This window comes from Perca fluviatilis, chromosome 20 (assembly GCF_010015445.1).
Source record: "Perca fluviatilis chromosome 20, GENO_Pfluv_1.0, whole genome shotgun sequence".
Lineage (NCBI taxonomy): Eukaryota > Metazoa > Chordata > Actinopteri > Perciformes > Percidae > Perca > Perca fluviatilis.
Window position 1 is genome coordinate 22321658 of NC_053131.1, and position 10712 is coordinate 22332369.

Genomic DNA, 10712 nt, shown 5'->3' on the forward strand with positions numbered 1-10712 from the left:
GAGACTAGTAAACAATGATTAGCTCCAGAGCCGGGACAGCCTGGTCTGCTATTGGCCCCGTCTCCACACAGCGAGTGCCCACCCGCCAGCACATGACATGCAGCGGCCTATAGACCTTCCCCGCCTCCACTCCCCAGCCCCAAACCCCCTCCGACTACTCCCCCTCTCAGCCAGAGTCAACACAGGGTCAGGGCCAACCTTTCACAGCCAGGTTACAAGGGGTAATCACGGGCAAACACAGCAGCCACACGCAAAACGCACACACGACACCCCCCACCCTCTCACCCACACACACACACACACACACACACACACAACCCGAGCCTCCACCCCTCCCATGCACATACACACAAACTACAACCCCTCCCTCCCGCCAACCAACCACCCCTTCCTTAGCCACAAACCTGGCTCTAATTAGCGTGATGGGGATGCGAGTGGCCACATGTGTATGAGGAGCAGACTCAGGCGAGGAGAAGGAGGTAGTGGTGGTGGAGGGGAGGGGGGGGGGATTCCCCCTATAGGAATAGAGGAGAGAAGAAACAGTCGTCCCCAGTGCAGGCAGTGTATTCGAAGACATTGCTATGTCTCTGGTTAACCGAGGAATCGTTCTGGAGGCTTTGGTGCTGAGCCACACCGCATTTCTCAAGACAAACAGCTCTCAGGCAGAGTTCTGAACCAGCAAGACTCTCGACATCTGTAAAGGCTGTTTAAGGACCATTATTGTGAAAGAATGACACATAACACATAATGTAGATATACTTAAGTTACTTTTATTGTTTACCTGTTTGTTTTGACGATTTGGGCATGCTGTGCCTATAAGATCTGTTATTTATCAGTTAATGAAATCAGACATAACAGTTTGGGAGTGTATCTGGTCGGATTGTGAAATTGTAACTTGCAGAAGTTTTCTGTTATATCTAGTGAAGCAGTGAAATGTTGAGGGTTGTAAAACATCCGATGTTACAGAAGCAGTTCAACTTTAAGGTGAATTAGCGCATGTTTTATGTTCTATTTGACTAATGCTGCATATACAGTAATACGTTCTCCTGCGTCCTTGTCTTTACAATTTGTTTTAACAATGGGTCAATAAATTGGACCCATAACTCGGTATCAATAATTGTTGTAAAACACATTTTTGAAACGTTAATTAGATATCATTTTCTGCCCCCATTCCTCACCCATCCTCCCCCTTTCCTGCTGATATTGACTGACTGTGCTTGTGTGGTAGTGAAGTCTCTTTCCCTCTGACTTAGCGCCTTGCTACGGAAATGTTTGAGTACCTTCAATTAAGGCCATTACCTCCCTGCAAAAATAAACTTCACAGTTGGTGGGAAAACAAGAAACAAATTTTGCCTACTGCAAAGAGAGAGAAAATGTTTTGCCATGGGAATTCACATCACTTTGAACTGTACATTTAACAGAATCAACAGAACAAAGATTTTTTAACGAATGCCATATTTGCTTCTATCTATCTTTTTATCTATCTATCTATCTATCTATCTATCTATCTATCTATCTATCTATCTGACAGAAAAAAAAACTATTTACCTAATGTGATTGTGCAACTATAACAACACAGAGCTTGTGATTTATTACCTGAGGCAAAGAAATTAAATATGACCAAGATTTGGCCTCAGATTTACCTTTTTTGTCCTCAGTTTAATGTGATTTCCCCATATTTTGGGGACTGTAGCTTGAAAGGAGAATCACTGTTGGGTGGGGGGGGGGGGCACCTAAAGTTTGTTGTGGTATGATGCAACCTAGCGTGTAATACAAAACTGCAGTTCATGTGTTTGGAAAAAAACAAGACGTTGAAGAAAATTCAAGTATAAATATTTCATGTCCACACTGCGTTATTGTTTGTGATGTGATTTCAGTGAAATTATTCTGCCACTGTCAGATGCCTTTACTGTAATGTGAAAAATCGGTCTAATTAAAATAAAGAAAAATCCAATAAATGACTGTAATATTTCAATAGGGATCATCGAGCCCATATTGATCTTGATATGTATGTAGCCTATGTGATATTTTGGAATTTGCTATTATACTGTATCTGAGGTGTGATTTTTATTTTTTAATGTACAAACTGCAAGTGTGACATTTCATAGTGGGCATACTGTTTATTGTCTTCCCTGTTAACTGTTTTTAATCTGTTTTTGCGATAAAGTTATAGAAATCAAGTAAAACGTTAAAATCCAATATAAATGCGGTCGGCAGAGACTCGTTGGAGTCGGGCTGTGGTGCGTCACCTTCTCTCAACTTTTTCTTTTGGAATGACATTTTATGACAAACTAACACAGAATCTGCGGACAAAAACAACAATAAAATGACAACATACACTTTTGAAATCACTGAATTGATCACTATAGACTAAACATTAAAGACACGTTATGCTGCATATAGATTCCATCTGGTGGATATGCATGCAAACTAAGTTTTTAAGCAGACCAAAAGTCAGGCTAAAAGGAAAGGAAAAGTCACGTAACTGAAAATATAATTACGCTTTTAAAACAGATTTTGTATAAATGTAATTACTATCAACTCACTCAAGTGTTAGACAACCCGTATGCAAACAGTTTTTTGCGCCCGCTGAGTGCTGTGCAGCCAGAGAATAAATCATGTTAGAACGATACACTTTGAAACGTGCAAACTCTGCCAGTCCTCCAATTAGTAAAACAAATTGGCTCGACACGTTTCCTATTGAATCGGTCACTAGTTGCTGACTTTTTTTTCTCTGCAGTGGACGGCGGTCGTCCACGCTGCACGCTCACGGTGTCCCTCGACGCTCAGAAGCGCGCGCCTCCGACAGCGAGTGACAACAGAGAGATGAGAGAGCGGGGTCTGCAGGACTACCACAATGGGAGGAGTATGGAAGTTACCCTGAGCCCTGCCCACCAACTGCAAAACATATAAGACGCTGGAGTGGAGCATAAAGCAGGCACTTAAGCTTTAAATCTTCATGAAAAGACTGACTAAAGACAAAAAAAAATAAATCACCTTAACTCACTTCTTTTTATCAGTTATTTTTTTCTTACCACTATGACTTATTATAAAGTATTTGATTGACATTGATACCTTAAATATTTTTTTCTCATCTGATATGGATATATTGATTTGTTTCTTGAAAACATACAACTGATCAGACTTTGGTGAAAAGATTTTTTTATTTTTTTTGAGGAACAAGTGTGCAGAAAATTAGTCACAATGGCACTGGACACAGAGTTTGGTGTGAAGGGCAGCAGCATCATCAGGGAATGGAGTGGACAGGTCCAGCCTGCTCTGGTCGCCTCCTTTGTTTTCCTCTTCTGTCTGGAAGCCTGTCTGTGGGTCAGGAACCTCAGGCTCAAGAGAAGACTGCCGGGACCCTTCGCCTGGCCCGTGGTCGGCAACGCCATGCAGCTGGGCCAGATGCCTCACATCACCTTTGCCAAGCTAGCCAAAAAATACGGCAATGTGTACCAGATACGGCTGGGCTGCAGCGACGTTGTGGTTCTGAATGGAGACAGGGCGATACGTGAGGCTCTCATACAGCACAGCACAGAGTTTGCAGGCAGACCAAAATTTGCCTCTTTTCAGATGATCTCTGGAGGCAGAAGTGTGACATTTACTAATTATGGCAAACAGTGGAAAGCGCACAGGAAAATAGCCCAGTCCAGCCTCAGAGCCTTTTCCTCTGCAAACTGTCAGACCAAAAAAGCCTTTGAGCAACATGTTACAGCCGAGGCCATGGAGTTGGTGCAGGCATTTTTGCGCCACAGCACTGATGGACGGTATGTTGACCCGGCTCATGAATTTACAGTAGCTGCTGCTAATACCATGTGCGCTCTCTGCTTTGGCAAGCGATACGGACATGACGACCTGGAGTTCAGGACCTTATTAAAAAAGTTGGACAAGTTTGGGGAGACCGTGGGGGCGGGTAGCTTGGTAGATGTCATGCCCTGGCTTCAGTCCTTCCCTAATCCAGTCCGCAGTGTCTATGAAAACTTTAAAAACCTCAACGAGGAGTTTTTCGCCTTCGTGAAAGACAAAGTGACGCAGCACAGAGAGTCCTATAACCCAAATGTGACCAGAGACATGAGTGATGCCATCATCAATGTGATTGAGCACAGACAGGACAGCGGACTGACCAAAGAGTTTGTTGAAGCAACAGTGACAGATCTGATTGGAGCAGGTCAAGACACTGTGTCAACTACCATGCAGTGGATCCTCCTGCTCCTGGTCAAATACCCAGAAATGCAATCCAAACTGCAGGAGCTCATAGACAAAGTAGTAGGCCCAGACAGACTGCCATCAATTGAGGACAGAGGCAGCCTGGCCTACCTGGACGCCTTCATCTACGAGACCATGCGCTTCACCAGCTTCGTCCCCCTCACCATCCCACACTCCACAACCTCAGACGTCACTATCGAGGGTTTCCACATCCCCAAAGACACGGTTGTCTTTATCAATCAGTGGTCCGTCAACCATGACCCCCTGAAGTGGAAGGACCCTCACATTTTTGACCCTGCACGCTTCCTTGATGAAACTGGGGCCCTCATTAAGGACATAACCAACGGCGTGATGATTTTTTCCACGGGTAAAAGACGCTGCATCGGCGAACAGATCGCCAAGGTGGAAGTGTTTTTATTCATAGCTGTCCTGCTGCACCAGTGCAGCTTTGAAAGCAACCCATCTGTGCCTCTCACTCTTGACTGCTCGTACGGGCTCGCGCTGAAGCCCCTCCAATTCTCTGTCAGTGCCAAGCTCAGGGGAAAGCTGCTGGGCTTAGTTTCCCCAGCATGAACAGCATGTCCCAATACTGTGACTCAAGGCCAGCAAACACTTTTCCACCAATGACATTTAACAGTGAGTATCAACATGCCTGCACTAAATCCTACTGTTGTATGATTTTCATATTTAATAATATTTAATGGGTATCTTAACACAGTCATATTTGAATTATTGTTGGTGCAGGGCTGAGAATATGATGTCAAAGATGCAATACTAGCTACAGGTAGAATTCAAGGCTGTGGACTGTTGAAATCAATGAAAATGTATTACATTTCTGCTTTACAAAATACTCTATACTTGATCAGATGTTGTATATAATTCTGAATCGTGAGCTTGTTTTACATCCACTATTGCGCATGTACATGTATAGTGTGTATGCAAGACATAGCTACATCCCTTAAATGTCAATTTAAACTAATATAATTGTATTCAAAATGCTTGTGAATGTTATAAAGTCACTTGATGACTTCTTGTTCTCATTTGTAATATGTAAGATTATATTTAACCTTTGCCACGTAAAGCAGTTACAATTTGTTTTTTATAATTTCATATTTCAGGTATGACAATAAATGTAATGATGTTTAAGGTATTTCACTATCTACTGTACTCAAAGCATATGAACACATTAAACAAAGAATGCTGATCAAAGTGGAGGAAAAAGGCTGGCATGTTTGTGAAGGAGGAAGTCTTCAGGATGAAGAAGAGACATTGCCATGAACCATGAACCCTTCACAAACTTTATGCAACAAGGGTTCAGTTTTACTGTACAAGCACTGCAGCGACCTCGTGCCAAACACACAAATCTCACCAGTACAAAAAAAAACTTTCACTCCTGGGGCATTCTCAAAAACATGTTTGTTTACAAAGTCACTTTTTCAAAGCTACATGGATCACATGGTCACAGCACTCTCTTTAAGCCTCTGCATTCAGGAATTATAGATATTACAATGCCCAAGGGATGTGTTTCTCTGCCTCGAATGTTTAAGCATTCCTCATAGAGGATATTTTATCAATGTGTTGGCTTTATATGATGGAACAATAAGCTATATCTGAAATTAATAAAGTGAATTGTTAATGCTCAATGTGTCCTGTTTAATTTTCACTTAGCTTTTAGAGTTAGGCTAAACAGGCAAAATCTCACAATACTCCTTTAAACCTGCTGAGCAAGGTGTGACTATGAACTACTTTCTAAGTCTCAAAGCGTTTCTTAGCTAGTGTTGGCGCTGGCAGATATGTGCCAACAATGTGATATTAGGCGCCACCACAGTTTAGATGTCTTTCATTGCTCATTGTTACAAAAACAGAAACCTCTGAAATACTTGACTTGTGGCTGAACATTACTAAAACCAAAGCTGATGTTGTTTTAAGTTCCTCCTTTTGTTGCACAAGCACCCACATAAGCAGATTTATAGCTACACTGATTTCTCTATAAAAGTATTTTGATGCAGCCACACAATGTAACAGCTACATTATCTCAGTGACCTTTGTTTAAAGGGCTATTACTGCATGCCAACAATAACTTGTATGAACGTTTTATGGAGCATAATTAATTGTGCTGTTTGTATCTGTTCAGAGTTTGAATCTGAAGCTCTCAGCTTTCATGATAATACCCCAGAGCCCTTTTCCCAGTATGGTTATAATTAACAGCTTGGCTGTAAATAACAGAAACCAAATCATGTTTAAAAATGGCCACGGAAAGTCCATAGGAAACTCCATTGGAAAAAACAATCAACTCCAGCTTATTGTCCATTACTTACACTACTGTATATGCTACCACTTCCATCCATTCCATCACATTACTAAAGTGCTTAATTTTCAAACATTAACAACTTTAACAACATTAACAACTTTATTTTATGAAAATACATATCAGGGCACACATGTTGTGTAGAGTTGATTATCTTTTAAAGGTGTCATAGTAATCTCTGTTATATCCTTGGGCAATAAAACTTTAAATATGTAGATTTTGGCAACAGGGCCTATTACAGTGAGTAGGTGCTCTCCTTTTCTGTCATCCTACAAGGGTAGGAAGGAGGCCTGAGTGGGAGAAGTAAGGACTGCAGGCTGTGGTCAAAATGGGAGGGGAGAGATAATAAAAAAAACGTCGCTGACCCCTCCCACAATAGAGATACATATAAGCGAAGTATTAAGGCTTGAACCTGATCTAGTCCTTCTCACTAGCTTCTGTGGTGGAGTGGTGAAACAAAATGTGAGTGCTGCTTAGAGTTCTTTTATTTTGGCTTTTTTATCAGTGTGATTATGATATAGGTTGAGAAATCAAAAATAATTAGTATTTTAATGTATGTAAGACTGCACAAAGAAAGATCCCTTGAAACTTTCTCCTGTTTTTAGTGAAAATTGCCTTTTTTATTGGATGATAGACAAACTACAGGATAACACAATGGCTCAAATCGACGCAGAGTTTGGTGTGAAGGGCAGCAGCTTCATCAGGGAATGGAGTGGACAGGTCCAGCCTGCTCTGGTCGCCTCCTTTGTTTTCCTCTTCTGTCTGGAAGCCTGTCTGTGGGTCAGGAACCTCAGGCTCAAGAGAAGACTACCGGGACCCTTCGCCTGGCCCGTGGTCGGCAACGCCATGCAGCTGGGCCAGATGCCTCACATCACCTTTGCCAAGCTAGCCAAAAAATACGGCAATGTGTATCAGATACGGCTGGGCTGCAGCAACGTTGTGGTTCTGAATGGAGACAGGGCGATACGTGAGGCTCTCATACAGCACAGCACAGAGTTTGCAGGCAGACCAAACTTTGCCTCTTTTCAGGCTGTCTCAGGGGGGAAAAGTATGACTTTCACTAATTACAGCAAACAGTGGAAGATGCACAGGAAAATTGCTCAATCAACGATCAGAGCATTCTCATCTGCCAACAGCCAGACCAAAAAAGCCTTTGAGCAGCAAATTGTGGCTGAAGCCACAGAGCTAGTTGAGATTTTCCTCAAACTCAGTGCTCAGGGCCAGTATTTCAACCCCGCTCATGAGCTGACAGTAGCTGCAGCGAATGTGATCTGTGCCTTGTGCTTTGGAAAACGTTATGGACATGATGATGTTGAGTTTAAAGCATTGTTACAGAAGTTAGATAAGTTTGGAGAGACAGTAGGGGCTGGCAGCTTGGTGGATGTAATGCCATGGCTTCAGTCTTTCCCTAATCCAGTCCGCAGCATGTTCAAGAACTTCAAAGACCTGAATCAAGAGTTCTTTGGGTTTGTCCATAACAAGGTGGAGGAGCACAGAGAGACATTTGATCCAGAGGTAACGAGGGATATGAGTGATGCCATTATTGGCGTGATTGACAAGGCTGACAGTGACAATGGCCTCACCAAAGGCCACACAGAGAGCACGGTGTCAGATCTGATTGGTGCAGGCCAGGATACCGTCTCCACCGCTATTCATTGGATTCTCCTTCTGCTGGCTAAACACCCTGAGATACAAACCAAACTCCATGAGCTCCTTGACAAAGTGGTGGGGAGAAAAAGGCTGCCATCTGTTGAGGACAGAATCAGCCTGGCCTACCTGGATGCATTCATCTACGAAACCATGCGCTTCACTAGCTTTGTCCCCATCACCATCCCCCACTCCACAACCTCAGACGTCACCATCGAAGGTCTCCACATCCCCAAAGACACGGTGGTCTTCATCAATCAGTGGTCCGTCAATCACGACCCCTTGAAGTGGAAGGATCCACATATCTTTGACCCCTTGCGCTTCCTGGATGAAAAGGGCTCCCTAGACAAGGATCTCACAAACAATGTTATGATCTTTTCTGCAGGGAAGAGAAGATGTATTGGGGACCAGATTGCCAAAGTCGAAATATTTTTGTTCTTTGCAATTCTACTCCATCAATGTAGCTTTGAGAAAAGTTCTCATGAGGACCTGTCTTTAAACTGCTCCTATGGTTTAACACTAAAGCCTTTAAATTACAAGATTACTGCCAAACTCAGGGGAGAATTACTTAAAGGCTAATAAAAGTGTTGTAAAACTGGTTATCCAATAAAGAACAGCAATGCAATATAAGGTATGTGTTCTAAAATAAATATCTATGCCTTGTATCAAAGTTGTTTTTTTTTTGTAATAAGCTTTAACTAACCCAAAATATGCAATATGCAAATGATAAGCTTTCTTACTTCTACTGACATTTAAAATTGTGACTGACAAGCAATATAACCATTCACTTTGTTACAAGTTGCCAGTTAATGTATTATTAGTAAAACTTTGAAAAACTGTGACTAACTGAGAAAATCTAAATATATATGCATCTGTCACAGAAGAAAATGTAATGAAAGCTTTTGATTTGTTTGCCCAAAACCACAATTCATAATAAACCTTAAGTATGTATTGTTATTTATATGAGGGTAATCAGCGGAATCACCCTAAATAGCAATATAAACTGGTGGTGATGAATGATTTTCACTTTAAGCATTTTGTGTTTCTCGCTGATGGGGAGAAATCACATGCCAGCTGTGTGGTCTCAACAGAGCAGTAATTTACCCAGACTCATTTATCTTCCCATGTATTGACCTTTTTCATGTTTGAGCTTATTACAAATACAGTGTGCAAGTCATTTACAGTCACGTGCTTTTAAATCATGCATAATACTGTTGTATTCTGATAATAACTCACATGTATTATATGTTGAAAGCCTTACAGAACATGCTTATAAACTATTACGGCACACTGAATAACAAGCTGTGTAGAATATCTAAATAATGTTTTGCATAATGAACATGGCCCAGTGTCATACACTCTGTACTCTACAATGTACAATAAACAATTTGTATGGATTTCTAACTGAACCTGTGGGGTGTATCAGTCAGAGCAGCCAAAGTGTTGAGAACCGCAGAGGCCAGAGAGGTCAAAGAAGTAATAATAGATCATGATGTCTCAGTGTTGTTGTGAAAGATTAATATGGGTTACAGTCAGGCCCTGCATGCTCTTGTTCTCCACTCCTTACAAGCAGGCTGCGACTCAGTACATCAGTACAGGCAACAGTAGGCAGCCACAAGGTTCACTCGTCAATATTTTACACGGAGCGCGGTGTACTTTTGACTGCTGTGTCTTTTTTCTTCTTCTGAACAAGCACATTCAGTTTCAGCCAAGTCAGTGTTATCTTCCATTTATCAATACACAGAGCAGTTCTTCTTTTAACATCATGTTAAATAAAACGTGTGAAATAGTAAAGACTGGAGTTATGAAAAATTACAAGGTTGGCATTAGGGAACAGGAAACACAGTGAGTTCACTAAATCACCTTAAGAAACACTGTTACAGAGGGGGGTCACATTAGGTTGTATGCCAGTAAGTAATATTTGTCAGCCGTGTCTGCAGAGGAGTACTTTCACTTTTGTTACATTACGTGCATTTTGCTGATGATACTTCTGTACTTAGGGGATATTTTAAATAAATAATAAAGAAATGACTCTTTTCTTTTTATATTGTTGTATTGTTACTTTTACTTAAGTACGATCTGAGTACTTTTTCCACATAAACTCATATACCAAAGCAATGATTACTAGACATTTTTCATGGCCGTCAAATGCTGCTTACTGGCATTTAACCGGACGTGGCCCACCTGTGTTTGTACTAGTGTCCAGGGGCGTCGGACTGGGGGGGGAAGGGGACTGAGTACCCAGGGCCCTCATGTGAGGAGGGCCCAAAAAGATGCTAGAATGAATAGCTGTGAATGCGGGGAGAGGCCCATAGAAAACGCCTTTCTACAGGGCCCAGAATTTTGTGCTATGCCCCTGATAGTGTCTGCCATGGTGATTAAGGTTGCCATTATCACCTTCAGTATCTTAGGATTTACAGTGGCAATCATATGAGATCTATCTACTCCAACAAATGCAGTCAACAACCTCCCGAAAATTCTTCCTCCTGATTGACTTTCCTTATTTTGGGAAAACCAAAACAGCCCAATGCATATATGCTAAGATATA

The 10712-nt window shown here is 41.8% G+C and overlaps 2 protein-coding genes across 2 annotated transcripts; both read left to right on the top strand.

The window, feature by feature from the left end:
• The first annotated feature begins 2963 nt into the window (after positions 1-2963).
• Positions 2964-5852, top strand: LOC120548854 (cytochrome P450 1B1-like). Its single transcript, XM_039785374.1, has one exon. It carries the CDS (start codon positions 3205-3207, stop codon positions 4780-4782), a length of 1578 nt encoding a protein of 525 aa, XP_039641308.1. The 5' UTR covers positions 2964-3204; the 3' UTR covers positions 4783-5852.
• A 1091-nt stretch (positions 5853-6943) lies between these two features.
• LOC120548853 (cytochrome P450 1B1-like) lies at positions 6944-10195 on the top strand. The gene is made up of 2 exons (XM_039785373.1): positions 6944-6979; positions 7152-10195. Exon 2 carries the CDS (start codon positions 7172-7174, stop codon positions 8741-8743), a length of 1572 nt encoding a protein of 523 aa, XP_039641307.1. The 5' UTR covers positions 6944-6979; positions 7152-7171; the 3' UTR covers positions 8744-10195.
• Positions 10196-10712: the final 517 nt, after the last annotated feature.

Bases quoted from the DNA above. Each gene is read 5' to 3' on its own strand.
- LOC120548854 (XM_039785374.1), top strand. From the start codon at position 3,205: ATGGCACTGGACACAGAGTTTGGTGTGAAGGGCAGCAGCATCATCAGG.
- LOC120548853 (XM_039785373.1), top strand. From the start codon at position 7,172: ATGGCTCAAATCGACGCAGAGTTTGGTGTGAAGGGCAGCAGCTTCATC.